The sequence below is a fragment of the Vulpes lagopus genome, chromosome 10 (assembly GCF_018345385.1).
Source record: "Vulpes lagopus strain Blue_001 chromosome 10, ASM1834538v1, whole genome shotgun sequence".
Lineage (NCBI taxonomy): Eukaryota > Metazoa > Chordata > Mammalia > Carnivora > Canidae > Vulpes > Vulpes lagopus.
The window spans coordinates 108,436,942-108,452,825 of NC_054833.1; the positions used below are offsets into that span (position 1 = coordinate 108,436,942).

Here is a 15,884-nt window from a genome sequence, read left to right on the forward strand (position 1 = left end):
AATCACTTCCCCCCCCCTCCAAAAAAAAAAAACAAAATCACTTCCAAAAGTCTAGTGTGATGATTAAGGGCATGAACTTTGGGGTCAAACAAACCTGGGATCATATCCCAAGTTCTGACACTTTCACAGCTGTGTAACCTTAGGCAAGACATCTCCCCTCCTTAAGCCTCATTTTTCTTGTTTTATGGGAGTCTAATCCTGACCCCACAGAGTTGTTGTGAAGGATAAAAGCAGTATGGAATTCTAGGATTGGTGGGGCTTAGAAATCCACACAATACCCCAATTTTACAGACACTCAGCAAATTAATCCAACAAGTATCTATTAAGTCCAGCTACTGGCAGCTGCTGGTCTGGGTTCTGATAAAAAACACAAGGCCCTGAGATGAAGAGGTAGGTTGATACAGAGGGACTGAGTTCAGGGCATATGGCCCCCAGGCTCTCCCCTAAGCAATAAGGTATTCCATGTCTACAGAGATGTAAATATGAGACACACCATCACCATTACGCTCTGGCCTGGGCAGATGTGTCCAGGGCCCAGTCTGGCAATCAGCCCACTCCTCTCCTCCAGCTCTGGGATAAAACATACAAAGCTCTTAAGCCCCTGGCCAGAAAGCAGATCTGTCCCCACCCCCATACACACATTACAAGTCACTTGATTCCAGGGAAGAGCAGGGACTTAGGGCGCAAAAACCAGGGTAAAGTAGGTCACAGCAGGAGTATGGTAATCCCCCTGATGGCTGGTCAAAACAGTTGGGCCTCTGCTCCTGGAAGCTGGCTGCTCCTGGCCACCCACCAAGAGTGGCTCTGAGAAGACTTTCAGGGTCTGGATTCCCAGCATCCTCCTTCCCAAAGTATGCCCAGGCCAGGTAAGGGGGCTGCCCCAAATGACACATCCTCCATGCTGAGGACTGATGCTCCAGTCAGATCTCTTACTAATTCTAAGACTTCCTATGCTGGGCTTAAGAGATTGTCTTTGATTCCACACACTTCTGCAAGGGTACTCTTTATACCCAGCCCCTAAGTTGGGTGCTAGAGACATACAGAGGGGCCTTGCGGAGTCCATAGTGGAGAATTCTGACCCGGACCCAGACAGTAACAAGCCTGTGTTATCAGTACTGAGACAGAAGACAACTGGGGAGCTGTATGGACCTGTAGGAAGCTTCTGATTCAGGGTCAAAGTCAGGATTAGGAAGGTGATACTGAACAAGAACAGGAGTTCACCAGGAGGATATGGGGAAGGGCATTCTGAGTACAGATAATAAATATACAAAGAACCAAGGAGATAAAAGCCTGGACTTTCCTTCTGGAAAATTCTGGTGGTCAAAGTGGAGCAGATGTGAGAGGGATTTTCTTCTGAACTTTCTCCTTCAGGTGATGTGAGAAGATGGATAACTAACTGGTTGGGAGATAGAAGTGAAGATAAAGGTACAGGTGAATGAGGCAGAGGAGCAAAGGTAAGGCAGAGAGAGCTGATTGAGTATCTGAGCTAAGTGGAATGGGAAGGGGCTTGGGAAGAATGGATGAAGTAGGGCTTCTATACACGAGGATGAAGGTCTCTGGAGGCACCTGTCACCTACCAAACAAAGGTCACTTAAGGCACCTGGCCCCCAGCATGGGCTTTAGTGTAAATCTAGTCTGCCAAACTCTAGATTCCTACACTGATTTCCTTGGGCTTCTCTTGTAAAGCCCTCTCCAACTCAGCTCCATCTCTCTTCCACTACCTGCAAGTCTCACAGACCGACCTCCTCTATCACCCCTGTCACATGCCTTCCCCAAAACCTCTCCTGATGCCAAGGACTTGTATGTCCGTCCTGCTCCAAGCTCAGACAGAGGGGAGTCTCAGGAGGGGACTGAATCAACTATGGGCTGAGCTGGCTTATGCCGCCCCATAGAGTAAAGCAGAGGGAGTGAGAGCAGAGCACCACCCAAGTCATGGGGTGGTGGCTTGGAGTAAGGTCCTAGAGGCGGAGGCAGAAGACCAATTGAGAGAGGGTCTCACCCTCTCTGAGGAATCCTTCCCTCAGGGTTCTGCCACACAGATTCTTGCTTTTCTCCACCAGGATGAACAGGGTCTCCTTACACACCACACACTCATTCCATGCTTCCAGCAAGTCTTCTGGGATTGCAGCTGCAGGTGACCTTAGGGACTTGAATATAGACCCCAACAGGGATTCTCCACCTTCTGGAAGAGGCTCCCCTCAGGTAGACCAGGATCCCAGAAAGGAAGAGGACAGAGCACTTAATCTGTTTTGCAGGCTAAGGTGGTAGTTAGCAGAGCTGGCAGGAATGTGGAGGCTGGAACAAACATGGGGATGGGGGTGAACTGGCTTGAGGGGTGAGGGGGCGGTACACTTCTCCCCCTCACAGGGCCCATAGGGGTCAGAATAGGAGGGGCAGGCAGGGGTAGAAATGCCAGCCCTGGGGGAGGGGAGCAGAGGAAGGCTGTGCATCCACCAGAGCTCCTGGAACCTACACACAATGGAAAACTCTGCACAGCCAGCACTGGGAAATGAGTGTCTGTAAGTAGAGAAACGGAGTCCCCTGTGGTGGCCACAGCCCCGCCCTTCCAGTCGGGATTAGCTTCTGGAGGTTCTGCCCCAGCCAAGCAGCGCTCAGGCCAGAAGAAAGGAAGGAGCTTAGTACAAATATAAATACCTTTAATGAAAGCCAAGGGCACTCTGCAGAGCTCCGACAGCAGCCACCAGAGCAGGGTAGTAGGCAGGTGCTGCTATTTCACCAGACTGGCTAGGCCAGAGGGCCTAGGAGGCAGGCGAACGCCAGAGCAGCCGCCAGCAGTGGGGGTGTCGGGGCTGGGGTGGGTGCAGCTGCTCTTGCCTGCAGCGTCTCCTGGTTGGTCTCAGGGCCTGTGCCATGCTCCCTAACACTCACAGGGGTGCTGCACAGAGCATGCAAGTTATCTGGGTGTGGAGCCCGGCGAGCTTCTTGCTGTAGTGACTCCCACACAGCGGCAGCCTCTTCTGGGCAACGCAACAGGACTCGGGAGGCACAGATGTGGAAGTCATTCCAAGACCTGTTAAAGGCTCAGGGTTAGAGTAATTAGGTGGGGCAAAAAGGCTTTTGTAATAGGAAGGAAAAGGTTCAGGCCTCAAGGGTGGTGGGAGGGATCTGCTGTCTTCACACCTGCCCTTACCTGCAGACAGTCTCCAGCTCGCCTCCAAGGCCCATGCCGTCCCCCAAGCGGATGAGACACTCGGCGAAGCCCTGGTATATGGTGTCACAGCCCCCTGTGCCTGGTGCAGCTGCTGCCAGGGGAGATCCAAGGACCAGGGGTGGGGGTGGAGAATAGTTGATAGGATGATCCACTCCGCCTCCACTTCACAGTCAAGCCCCCAGAGCCTTGTTTACCTGAGTGTGCTCTGGGGACGTGACTCAGCGTGAAACAGAGGTACCCAAGGGAACTAAGGGGCACATCTAGGGATCCACCTGCATTGACTCCCCTCTAGACGCAACCTGGACAGGATGTATGGAGGGGGGAGTGTCCCAGCCCAAGGGGTTGGCTCTTCCTCTAAGTTTCTAGGACCACAGGTCAGGTGAGGATGGTCCAAGTGAAGGAGTCAGGACACAGAGAAGAGGGGCAGGGTCCAGGGCTACAGGCTCCCTGAGCTATCCTGGAGGCTGGACAAGCTTCACTAGGCCATCCCACACCATTCCCAAAGACAGGTATTCTCAGTCAGTAGAGCAGGACAGGCAGGGTCAGGATCCAGATCAGACTCAAAGAGAGGGCCTCAGGGGTTCCACGGCAGTCTGGGGGTCCCATGAGAGCCTAAGTCTCCCTTTGCCGGAATGGGCAATGTGGAATTTTAGGGTCCTTCCCTGGTGACAAGGTATCAGCTCATGCCCATTTTGCATCCTGAAACCACTGGCACTCATTATCCCCTCCCCGGAGCCCTCGCACCTCCTCTCCAGCCTGGTTCCCAGGGCTCAGGAAGGCTGTACCTCAGCTCTCACATGCCCTATACCTAGACTGGGAATGTGCTGCCCAGCCGTTAAGCTGGGTCCAGCACTCCCACACTCACCGAGTGGTAGCAACAGCAGCAACAGCCCCAGCACGGCAGAAGGTCGGGGCAGTGGCTGGCGGTGGTGACAGGAGCAGTATCTGCGCATCATCCCCGCATCATCCCCTGCTGGGAGCCTAGTGCTGGAGCTAGAAGCTTGGAAGCGCAGCCCTTCGGCCCAGCCCCCGTAAAAAAGGATTGTGATTGGATGGGAGCCGGGGGCGGGGCCCAAAGCCAGCTGGTGGCCCCGCCCCAGTACCCAGAGAGGAGGAGGGGAGGGACCCCAGAGAGAAGAGCTGGGGATTCGGGCAGTTGCAGAGCTGACCCAGGGCCCCTGTCTCAGAGGTGGATCGGGGATCTGGGAAGGCGGCTGTGCAGATGAGGGTGGGTGTTCAGGCACCTGGGTTAGCCTGGACAGAGGTCCACACAGGAAAAAGAGGAGAGAGAGATCAGGAGGCCCTTATCAAAGTCACCCCAAAAGCACACACATACTCCATTTTATTCCAAAAGCATTTAATTGAATTTCTCAATATTTTTCAAAAACAAAAAGATCCAAATCGGAGGTAAAAAGGAACATGGAAAATTCAACTCCAGTGGTGTCACGATCTCAGGGGTCATGCTCCAGGCATGGAAGAACCCAAGAAGGCACAATGCCCACCCTGGGCCCAGCCTGAACCTGCTGGCTACCACAACCTATAGACCACAGCCGTGCTCTCCCCTCACACGCCTCAGAGGTGGGAGCCTGAGCAGGTAAAAGAATAGACATGACCCTGCTTTGGCCTAGGCCTGTCTGCTGGCCTTCAGTGCCTCCCCACCCCTGGGCAAGGCAGGCTTAGCTAAGGGAGGCTAGGGGTTACGAGGCCGTGCAACATGAGGCTGAGACGCCGGGCCACTTTGCCAAGTGAGTTGTGTGGCTCAGCCTGCAGGAACTGGAAGAGCTTCTGGCGCACCTGGGCCATGACGGAGCCCATGTGGTCCCGAGTGATGGGGTCACTGTGGTCCAGGTGCATCACAGCCTCTTCCAAGTAACTGGTGGAAGAAAGGGATGGGATACAGGTGGGCTCCAGCAGATGGAAGCGCCCCCTGGTGGCAATGAGGCCCAAGGGGCTGCAGACAGGGGGAGGGGGGCTTAAAGCCTGAGATGGGAGGGGAAAAAGGGGATGGGTGGAGAAAATCAGGAAGCAGAGTCAAGCAGGAGTCTGCTTTGAACTGTTCCTCACCTTCACCCAGGCTGTCTCCTGATCCCTGAGTCCACTCACCTGAGCTTGAGGTCAGTTCGAGTACCAAGGTCAGAGGCCAGCTGCTGGATGAGGGAAAGGAGCACAGGCTGGGAGAGTGGGCAGGGTGGCTGCCCAAAAACCTGCCCTGGGTCCACAGTTTCACACACATACAGCACCAGGTTCAGGTCAGCAGCAGTCAGGGCCTAGAGAAAGAACAGTGTTTAGAGCTAATGTCAGAAAGGAATACCTGCTTGTCTGGCTGTGTGGCTGGGATGAGGATGACCAGAGTAGGGTACTGGGAGCTCCAGAGGGGGATGCTCAGGGGCCTAGAGGCAGTAACACAGAGCTGCGTTGTTACTCTAGGAGAAGGGTGGTCATGAAGCAAGGTATGTGGAGGTAGAAAGAAATGGGTCTAGGGTCCAGGCAGAGGGGAAAGCAGGGGAAAATGGCTTGAAGCCAAAGAGAATCAAAACAGTCTACTGGGGCTGGAGTAAGGTAGAGTATGGTGTGTGGGCCCTGTCAGGGGACACCTGCCCCTTACCTGGACCTAATGGCTGGCGTACCTGCTGGAAGGCCTGATTGAGGTGGCCCTGCTGCAGCAGCTGCAGGATATGGGCTTGCTGGGCCTGGCAGTCGAGGTGGGCAGCGGGGACAGGTGTGCCAGCGGCTGAACGCATGGCCTGCATGATGCTAGACGTGACGGCGGCCTGTTGCTCCTTGAGTGCTACACTCACCTCACCCTTAACAATGCGCTGTACCTGCGCTAAAATTGACTCCTGCAGGCTGCAAAGGGAAGTGAGGGAAATGAAGTAGACAAGAAGTCTGGTCTGGCGCTTTCCAAACCCAGCACCTTGCCCAATACCCTGCCCACACACCTGCCCACAGCCACGTGCAGCTGGTGCTGCACCTCAGCTCGAACGCTGCTGGACACAGTGGCTGCCATCTGCTCAGTGGCACCCTGCAGTGTGCTGACCAGGCCCCGCAGCTGGGCCAACACAGGCTCCCGTGCCTCCTGTTCTCGTGCCTTCCGGCTCTTCATGTGACTCTCTAGCTGCTGCAAGTCTGAGAAGTGACCACAGGGGCTATGAGAGGGATGGTAGGGGACAGGGGGACAGCCTCTCCCACCTTGAGGCATATGACTCCACTCACATTCTTGCGTGCCCAATCGGAAGCTATCATTGATCTGCTGAAACATGGCCTGGCAGCTCTTCTCAAAGGCTGGCAGCACCACACTCTGGAAGGCTTCACGGTAGGCAGCCTGCATTGGCCCCTGTAATGTGTCTGCAGCTGCTCGGGCAATGGCATCTGTCAAGTTCTGGGGGTAGAGGGAGGGCTCAGTTGAAAGGCTAAGCCCAAGCTGGCATGACCAGGCCCACCAACCACTAACCTCCCTCATTTTGGGCCCTACAGAACCTTGGACTTGAGCAGCTTGGAGATATTCTCTTTCATGCTACCCTCCACGGCTGTGAGCTTGGTGGCCACTGAGTTGCTCAGCTGGCCTGCCACTGGCTCCAGACTCCTGGAGACACCTGGGGCAGGACAAGGAGGAACAGGTGGAGTCACGAGAGGCAGCCTGACAGACAGGAAGCCCCACTCCCACCTGACCCACCCGGAAGTCTCCGTACAAAACTCACATGGAGGCACCGTCTTCTTGATCTCATCCCGTATGCTGCGCTCTAGCCGCCCAGCTATGGCCGAAGACAGCGCCTGGGACAGCTGTTGCGTCAGCTGCTCCTGCAGCTGCCCACCCCGCTGCTGCCCCTCAGCCAGTGCCCGCTCCAGCCGCCGCTCTGCACTGAAGCTAAGGAAAAGGCCTGGGGCAGGTCCCACAGCCCTTCCTGGGCTTCGAACGCCGCTGCTGTCCCTGCCCCTATGCCATACCAGGCCATGACCTCTAAGGATACGCTCCTGCTCGTGCCGTGACTCTAGAGCGCGTTCTACGTGGCCCGTGACGGTGCTCTGCAGGCCTTCGAGCTGGGTGCAAAGACGCTGCAGCAACTCCTCCTGGCTGTGACGCAGCTCCGCCAGCTCACGCTGCTGTTGCCAAATCAGTGCCGGCCAGTCCTCAGGAGGTTCTGGCCCCTGCCAAGAGCACCAACAGTCAGGTGACATCTACCTCAGACATCGCCAACATGCCAGACCAGGGAATGGCTCCGCACTCTTCCCCATCCTCACAGGGAGAAGCCCCAGAATTAGAAAGGCAGTTACTTCACTTACCTGGTGCTCCATGAGCCGGGACCCCATGGCCGAATCCCTGCCATGGACAAGCAGCACTTCAGGCCATGTCAGCTGGGGTAGCCTGGGGACCGCCCCTCTCCCTGGCCACAGGACCCTACCCCCTACCCGTCATCTTTCTTGCCCTTTCTCTTAAGCTTGGGTGAGGCTCGAGGAGAACCCTTGGTCTTCCAGTCCTTGGCCGGTAGCCGGGGAGTGGGAACTTTGGTGCCAAAGCCCCCTGCAGCAGAGGCAAGGCTAGCCACCTCATCATCATGGTCACTGTAGGAAGGGAAGGGACAAAGATCAACACCTACCGACTGGCTGGCCCTCCCTCACGAGAACAGTGGAGGGTGGCACCTACCTTTGCTCAGCACTGGCATCCTGGCTGTCATGTTGCTGCAGCAGATGATAAGGTGGTCGGTGGAAGGCCAGGCTCTTGTGCTTCTCCTGGAGACCGTTCCTGGGACTGAAGGACAGGCCAACTCAACAGCAGTGACTCTATCTGAAACCCCCACCACCAGCACACTTTCCTCACCCAGGTTCCTCACCTCTCCGCCAGGCTGCTGCAGGTCTCACGAGTAATGTCTGGTGCCGTAGGCCAGACCTGATTGTCAGGGGCTGTGGCCTCCTGGGTCAATGCTGCCTCCAAAAGGGAAGGGGTGTTATGCCGATCCCCATCCCCAGGGCCTCCATCCAGGCCAAGCTGGGAGCCAAGTTCGGGCCCTGGTCGGGGCCGTGGGGACAGCAGGTGTAGTGCTGAGGCAGCTGAGGCCATACTGTCTGGTTCAAGGCCCTCAGGGGCAGAGGAGACAAAACCACGGGACAGGGCCTCAGATGCAATCTCAGGGATGTCTTGGGACAGGGCAGTGGAAGCTGAGGATATAACATCAGGGGAACGGGTGCGGCTAGGAGAAGCCTGGGGTAGCCCCAGGGGCTCCACTTCCTGCAGTTCCAGTGATAGTGCAGAGGCAGCAGTAGGCACCTGGGGTGGAGCAAAGATGGAACTTAGGTCGTGGGATGTGGGGATGGGAGAGATAGAGATGAGGCCTGATGTCTGTAGAGATGGGTCAGTGGAGAAGGGGGATCCAGGTCAAAAATCCCACAAACCAGGAGGATAGGAGGTGGGGATGGACCCAGGCTGAGAAGCTACCCTCCAGGGAACAGGGGAGGCTGGGACCACCTCAGGGAAAGACTTCACATGCTCTGAGAGGAAACTGCCACCAAGCTTCCCACTATCACATACCTGCCACCCTGCACTTCATACACACCCACACACACACCTGCCCAGGTACTTTGGGAGTCAGTTTGTCAGCTGGACCTGGAAGTAGGCTGGGCAAGAGGCTGCGTGGGCTTGCTTGTAGGCTGCTACTGCCGCTCATTGTAAGACTACCATCCAGCTGCAGCTTGGGGCTCAAGGTCAGCTCCTCAGGTGGCCTGGTGACAGGAAGGCTGAGGTATAAGAGCCAGAGCCCAGCATCACCTGGCACCAGCCCCTGCCATCCCCCAACTCTAACCCTCACTTCACCTGGGCAAGGAGGGGTCCACAGCTGAGGTACTGCTCATGGCAGACACGGCTGTGAGAGAGGAGGAGCTGGAGCTGGAGCTGGAACTGCTACTGCTGCTGCTGGGGGAAGCAGCGATCTGGGGAGACGCAGGGGATCAGGGCTGTGGCCTGCCGGTGGAGCATTCCTGGGTACCCCCTGCCCTCAGCCCCACACTCCTCTCCCAGCACACCTGCTGCAGGGAGGTGCTAGGTGTCATGAAAGCGTCAGGTGTCATCAGCTTGGGCTTGGTCTCATTGCTCAGACTGAGGAAGTCAGCAGGTGCAGGCAACTCCACAATGCGTCGGAGGTCAGGCTGGGAGCCCTGGGGAGCTGACCCCAGGCCCTCAGAGCCCAGTTCAGGCCGAGACTCTCCAAATGCTGTGGGGAAAGCTGCCACTTGAGTCAGACCTCTGACACCGGTCAGTCTAACCTGCCTCTCTCTCTTACACGTCACTCACCAAAGTCCTCATGGGTGGTGTGGGTGGGGAGCGGGGCCACCACATCAGGGTTCGACTGTGGCTGGAAACGGATCTGCACATCCTGCAAAGCCCTATAGGCAGAGAAGGCTAAGAATAGGAGAGAGCTCATGGAAGCCAGCATTAGTGGGCGGGGAGCGGTACAGACAAGGCACAGGTCAGACTCCCCAACATACTCACTTAGTATGTACACAAAAGAGTTTGATGAGCACACCAGCTGCAGACTCCATGGCACCAGCTCCATGGGTCCCATCTACAAAGACAGTGTGAGCGACTAAGCCCTGGCCCTCCATACCTCCATGCTTCCCTACATACCCTGAGAGCAACTCACCAGCCCCTAGGCTGTCATTCTCCTCCTCGGCAGGCAGCACCTCAGTGTGCCGCAGCCGGCAGCGACTCACAACCTGGATGCCGAAGCTCAGCACAGGATGGGTGAGCAGGAACTCAGAGATGGAGCTGAAGCAGGCACGGCCCTCCTCCTGATTCTGCAGCAGCTCCATCACGTAGAGAACCTGCACAGACAGTGCACTCATAGCTGGGCTCAGAGGCCACGAGTGCTGTGGAGGGTGCCCAACACCCCTGCCTCCCTGACGATACCAGCTCTGCCTGGGGTGCCCCACTAGAGCCTACCTTCCGTTGCACATCACTGAGAATAAGGTATTCTGCCGAGAGGTCCAGGCAAACCTTGAGGCTGGGGGGCACACTCACTGAGCTGAAGATATCTGGGGAGAACCTGTGGGGCCGGAGAGGCAAGATTAATGAGACAAAGGGTGGAAAGAACCCACAGCTATAAGCCGGCTGCTCCTGCGTAGCCTCTACCTACCGAATGGTCTGCAGGCAGGTCCAGGACACTGTGCACCACATCTTCAGTTCCCGATTCTGGTCAGCGCCAGTAATAAGGAACCTCCAGAAAGGGACTCTGCAGAGAGGCACTGAATAGCTGGCTGGGCCCCCTACTAGAGAACCAAGGTCCAGCCCACCACCCACCTGCCTGCCCACTCACTCACTCAGGATCCTGTTTCTTGTGGTTATCACAGAACAGGAGGCAGGAAAGGGACCGCCCATCATGAGGCTTCCATTCGTGCAGACACCTGCAAGGAGGCAGATGAGGTGCCTGGGTGAATGATCTGGTCCTTGTCTTAGGGGAGGGGGTGTCTCAGTCCCTCAGGCCCTGCCTTACCTTGGCTCATCCTGCCCCTCAATGTAGATCTGCCAAAACTTGACAAAGCCATCATGGCTTGCAGTAGCCAGGACAGTCCCATCAGGTGAGAGGGCCCCTTCACTTAGGCACTGGAAGAACCCAAAGAGCCTTGCTTTGCCACCTGACTAGTGGTGGGAGCAAGCCCTCCTCAGGTGAGGATGGTAGCAAGCTGAGCTGGGCCACAGTAGATGTGGACGTCTGTATCAAAGACTCACTAAGTGGGGGGCTGTACAGAAGACCAGACCCCCAGAGTCCAGCCATATTAGGTGTGCACTCCGCAGGTAAGGGTCACTTGGGCAGAGTGCCAGTAAAGCTGCAGAGAAGAGAGGAGGGACACAAACAAAGAAGGAAAGGCAGGGAGGCAGGCTTACGGTGCTGTGGCCTTTCACCACGATGAAGCCTTGCTTGATTTGGCTGACACGCACAGGCCAAGTACTGTGGTTGGAGCGGAGCATGTCCAGATCCCACACCTCAGCCTGGAGGGTACAAAGTGAGTGTTCAGTCCGTGCCCACCGCATGGCTGCTCTGTCCCCTTTTCTCCTCCTATACCGGTTCCCTCACCCGATCCTCATGCAACAAGGCCACTGTTGGGCTGCCCTCCTCACAGCAGTCCTCATTCTCCTCAGGGATGAAGGGGCACCAGATGATCCTGCGGAAGTGGTTCAGTGGCGTGCCCTCTGGCTGCTGGATATGGACCAAGATCTCTTCTCTGAGCGCGGTGTTAAGGGCTAAACAGGCGGATGATGAGGTTTGTCTGGTAGCCCCACCCACCTTTCTTCAGTCCCCCATCCCACCCCAGGGAAAGGATACTGAATTTTGCCATTAACCAGAGCCAAGCGCCACACAAACAGGTTGCCCGCCTCATCCAGGCAGGCCAGCTGTGAGGAATTGAGGTGTGCAAAGGCCAGATCAGCCACACTGCCTGTGAAGCCCTTGAGCAGGGTCCGCTCTGAAGTGCTGACACTGATCACCCGCACCATCGCCGAGCCATTGTTGGCAGCTGAAATCAGAAGAGCGGTAGACCATGAGGAAGCATCCAGGCCCAGGCACCAACAAAGAAGCCTTGCCCCTGCCTGCCTCGTTGCCACTATCATTTGCAAGCTCGGCTTTCCCACGCAGCTCCCCAAGGCCTGTTAGAGATGGGGGCAGCAGAGACAAGCCCTCTATTGTACCCTACAGGCTGAGTGGGCTGAGTAGCCCGACACTGGATCTGCATCTCTGAAGTTTCTAGCAGAAAACCTCCCTCTATCTTGCCCCTACTCACCCCGAATGGCATAGGCCAAAAAGGAGTTGGACACAGCAATCAGGTTGCCATAGTAGTATTTCTGTTCCCAGTCATACTTGGCCACAGGCTGGATTTTCACCTGAGAAAAAAGAGTAAAGAAGGCTGTAGAAGCTGAGGGCTAGGGTAGCTTTGCCCAAGCCCAGTTGATCCTCAGTATCTCTGGGGACAGGAAAGGCCACATGTGTAAGCCCAGCTACCCATTCACAACTCTTGGGGCCAGATTCCCATAGAGATTTGGCAGCTAACCCTGGCTTCCTGAGACTGAGGCACACTACCTGTCAAGGTGGTCCTCATAGTAACTGGCAGCATGGAATAGGGGAGGGAGAGGCTGAATGTGCCCACATCTACCACGTATGCCCCAACATTGTGGTGCCCACCTTGTTGCTGCCCCGTGCTTTGCTTGAGATGCTAGAGTCACTGCTGGCCACAATCTCCACCTCCTTGGCCAAAATCCCGATGCATGTAGAGCTGTCATCTCCTGTGAGGCAGCTGGGGAAGGGGTGCACAAGCTTGACTCCTATTCCCCGAAAAGTCTCAATGGGCAGGGTTGAGAGGGGAAGAGAACACAACTACTCTGGTGAAGACGTCAAGTCCCAGATGCTCAGCTCTGCCTGGTCCACTGGTCCCCACACCCACAGCTCCCTTTCCTCACCTTCCTCCTTGGTAATGGGCCTATTTCCACTCTAAAATGGAAGCCCAAACTTTGGATCCAGACCAAGCTCTTGAGCTTGTCCTTGAGCCTCATCCTAACACAAATATAATGTGATTAAGTGCACCACCCCAAAGACCCCAATACCATCATTGCCATTTCCCAGACACTCACATGACCTGCTTTTCCTGAAGGTTAATAGGTGGCATGGCCCGGAGACCAGGCTTGTTTGTTGAAGTACCATCACCTGAGCAGAGGGGGTCTGGGACAAGAAGCCCATTGAGATCCCCATTGTAGGCATTAGATGGCCGCTGGCTCTCTGCACTGGGACCTGGGGATAGAAAGGTCTACTCTGATGAGGCTGTTCCACCTGCCCACTGGCCTTTCCTCTTGCTGAACTTCATTCAAAAGCCATGAGGTGCTCTGGGAACATTCAATTGAGGGAGCCATGTCTGAGGGGAGGAGGACTCTTGGTTCATCTTTTGTTCCATCAACACTGATAGTTATCCCAATGCCTGCCAGGACCAAAGATATGCATGTGGCTCTTCTGCCTGAGGGAGGAGTAAAGCCATCAAGAATCCCATGCAGCCAATTAATATTTAGGCCTGGGTCAGTACAAAGGGACTCTGTACTCAAAAGATGGCATGGAAAGGGTCAGGACAGACTTCATAAAGGAGGTACATCAGAGCCAGTATGGCTGGCACACACAAGTATAGGAAAGATGGAGGGAAGACAAACCATAGAGGTCTCAGATATGAAGCTTAGGTGCTTAAATTTTCCCTGTAGCACAGAGAGCCACACAGAGTTTTAAATGGGAAGGTGACATGGTCTGCTATGACCAAAAGAATGACTGCTCTAAAGCAGCATGTAGGATATAATTTAAGAACCTAGACCAAGATAGTGGTAGATGATATAGAAAGGAAGATGGGCTTCTAAGGCATGAAAGAACACTGATAAGATGTGGGAATAAGAAAGAAAGAAACCTGCCCCTCAAAGAAATGGTTCAGAAGACGCCCCCTTGGGCAGGTAAACTCAGAAGGAATGGACACAAAGGGGTTGGACAAAGTGGAGAGCAACTCTAGGATAGAGTGTGTAGTCAGGAAAGACAGGATTTCAGTTGTTTGCCACTGGCTATTTCAAGCACCCTTATAGGCTCAGATACAACCCTAAAACTCCCAGATGACAAGGAGACTAGGCCCCCACACTGGCATCCAACATGGTCCTCCAGTGCTTCCAGAGGAGACAAGCAAGAGCTAATTGGCAAATGGGGCAATTAAATACCAATCAATACGTAAGATATTAAGTGGAAAGCCTCCAAGCCACTTCACTTGGATCAGAGCCACTTTAGCTGCTCAGGAGTAAGCTGGCCACTCTCCTTCCAAGGTAGGCTACCATAAGGACAAAGAAACAAGCTGCAAAATATTGGCCATGCCAGCCTCTACCAAATCTTTGTGCAGTCTAGTCTGCCCAGTGCTGATGACCATGAGAGGTCCAAGCCAACCAAGCTCACGAGTAAACCACACACTCCAGGTTTGGGGCAAAGTACTTAGTGGTTTCACGCAGCAGATGGATTTTCCTAAGGGGACCAGGGGTAGCTAAACCCACCCAGTGTGAGCACCAATGCCTGCTTCTAAAAGCAGCCAGTTTGGGCCTCCCAGCAAGTTTAAGAACAGAGTCTGAAGAAACACCAATTCTCAGCTGTGGCCCCTGCACACCCCACACCACCATCACCAGCCAGTCTTTCAACCACTGCTTTTCACAGGTCCCTAAACCTACCAGGAAACTTTGGCAGTGCTTTCATACATGCTATTTCTTCTTTGTAGAATGCCATTCCTGACACTGAATCACCTGGTCATATCATACTATTAACACCTAGCCGAAACATTGTCTTCTCAGATCTGTTCTCGGGCACTATCCAGCCCTAACCTCACGTACCCTGCCTTCATCACAGTACCAAAATACTCTCCCCCCCCCGCCCCCCCCCCAATGACAACAGCATTAGTTCTCTATGTCCTGGGAGCTCTTTAAGGGTAGGAGCAACTCAGGTTATCGCTGCAAGTCAAGTTTAAATGAATGGAAATAAACTAGGGCTTGCAGATGTTTGTAGCCTAATCCAATCAGGGTCATGCAATCTGTGATTTGCTTTAATCTCAGAAAGGACACATCCTGGGGCTGGTCACCTGTCTCCTGAGAATCAGTTTTAGAACAGCAGGCCTGGAGTCTATTCCAGAGTGAAGGGCAAGTTGCAGAGGGTGACCAGTGGTTCCTCAGCAAAATGCTTAGGTCTAGACCCAAAACTAGCATACAGAGCCCTGATCAGGCCTCTGAACTACATGGCACCATGATACGGATGGAACCTGAGCGAGCCCTAGGAACGCTTCTACCTTGGGGCCAGGACACGAAGGGGGCCCTGCGGATTCAGAGAAGGAACCTCACCTTCAGCAGAGACGCTGAAGGGCGAGGCAGAACGGCCCGGCCCCGGGATAGGAAGGGATCTGCACCCTTGAGGGGCACGCTCAGGAATTTACGGCTCCAACCCTCGTCTTGCCTCACCAGCCAGGAAGATGCGGCACGGGTCCTGAGGGACCTGCGGACACCGAGGACGGCCCAGGCCCGCGCCGCCCTCAGGCCCGCTCGCCGAAGGCCCACCCCCGCTGTCCGGGCTCACCCCCCGCGGGCCGGTCCAGCTTGAGGATGTCCCGCAGGTGCTGCGTGGCGTCCTCGATGTCGATGCTCGCGCAGGAGGAGGCCATGGGCCCAGCCGCGGGCGCCTCTCCCGCGCCGCGTTCGTTTCGCCGCCGCCGCCGCGCACAGTGCAGCCGCGCACAGCCCTGTCGGGACCAGACGGCAGGACACGGGTCGCTAGATTCGGCCCGCCCGCTGCCCGCAAACCGCCGCCCGCGCCGCGTCCCTGTACCCCACCAGCCCCACCAACCGCCTCCACTTCCGGCCCGCCGGCGCTCCGGCTCCCGGAACCTGCGCAGCACGGAGAAGAAAGGTTCCGGGCTGGGGGCGGAAGCTTCGCCTCTCAGGGACCCCTAGGTCAGTGGGCGTTCCTCAGGGCAACTGGGCGCGTATAGGACCGCCGAAAACCCTATTCGGCTCAGGACATCCTGTCCAGCCTGTGTTCATTCCCAGAACACGGAATCATGATAGGCCTGGAACTGGACCAACTCCCTAAGACCCTCCCAAGGAAAAAGCTAAATTGGTAGGAGCCTAGTTTCCCCTTGGGGAAATACGGTAGGGCAACCCAGGCCTCAGGGGAATCGTAAGCCC

At 55.6% G+C, this 15,884-nt stretch overlaps 2 protein-coding genes across 3 annotated transcripts; both read right to left on the minus strand.

Annotated features, from left to right (window-relative positions):
• Position 1: 1 nt before the first annotated feature.
• NRN1L (neuritin 1 like) lies at positions 2 to 4,378 on the minus strand. 2 transcript variants are annotated; one of them, XM_041772541.1, is made up of 3 exons: positions 4,038 to 4,378; positions 3,152 to 3,260; positions 2 to 3,031 (listed from the first exon to the last, which is right to left on the minus strand). In XM_041772541.1, exons 1-3 carry the CDS (start codon positions 4,126 to 4,128, stop codon positions 2,746 to 2,748), a joined length of 486 nt encoding a protein of 161 aa, XP_041628475.1. In that variant the 5' UTR covers positions 4,129 to 4,378; the 3' UTR covers positions 2 to 2,745. The 2 variants fall into 2 exon arrangements, with proteins under 2 accessions (XP_041628475.1, XP_041628474.1); XM_041772540.1 differs by having other exon boundaries at positions 3,152 to 3,263.
• A 134-nt stretch (positions 4,379 to 4,512) lies between these two features.
• EDC4 (enhancer of mRNA decapping 4) lies at positions 4,513 to 15,565 on the minus strand. The gene is made up of 29 exons (XM_041772539.1): positions 15,277 to 15,565; positions 12,783 to 12,939; positions 12,337 to 12,448; positions 11,939 to 12,038; positions 11,485 to 11,674; positions 11,236 to 11,383; positions 11,046 to 11,150; positions 10,654 to 10,763; positions 10,481 to 10,564; positions 10,297 to 10,392; positions 10,104 to 10,206; positions 9,805 to 9,985; positions 9,654 to 9,726; positions 9,456 to 9,547; positions 9,188 to 9,375; positions 8,979 to 9,094; positions 8,734 to 8,887; positions 8,002 to 8,435; positions 7,815 to 7,919; positions 7,580 to 7,732; positions 7,454 to 7,490; positions 7,141 to 7,318; positions 6,871 to 7,026; positions 6,650 to 6,765; positions 6,386 to 6,551; positions 6,112 to 6,298; positions 5,800 to 6,019; positions 5,276 to 5,439; positions 4,513 to 5,045 (listed from the first exon to the last, which is right to left on the minus strand). Exons 1-29 carry the CDS (start codon positions 15,359 to 15,361, stop codon positions 4,853 to 4,855), a joined length of 4,203 nt encoding a protein of 1,400 aa, XP_041628473.1. The 5' UTR covers positions 15,362 to 15,565; the 3' UTR covers positions 4,513 to 4,852.
• Positions 15,566 to 15,884: the final 319 nt, after the last annotated feature.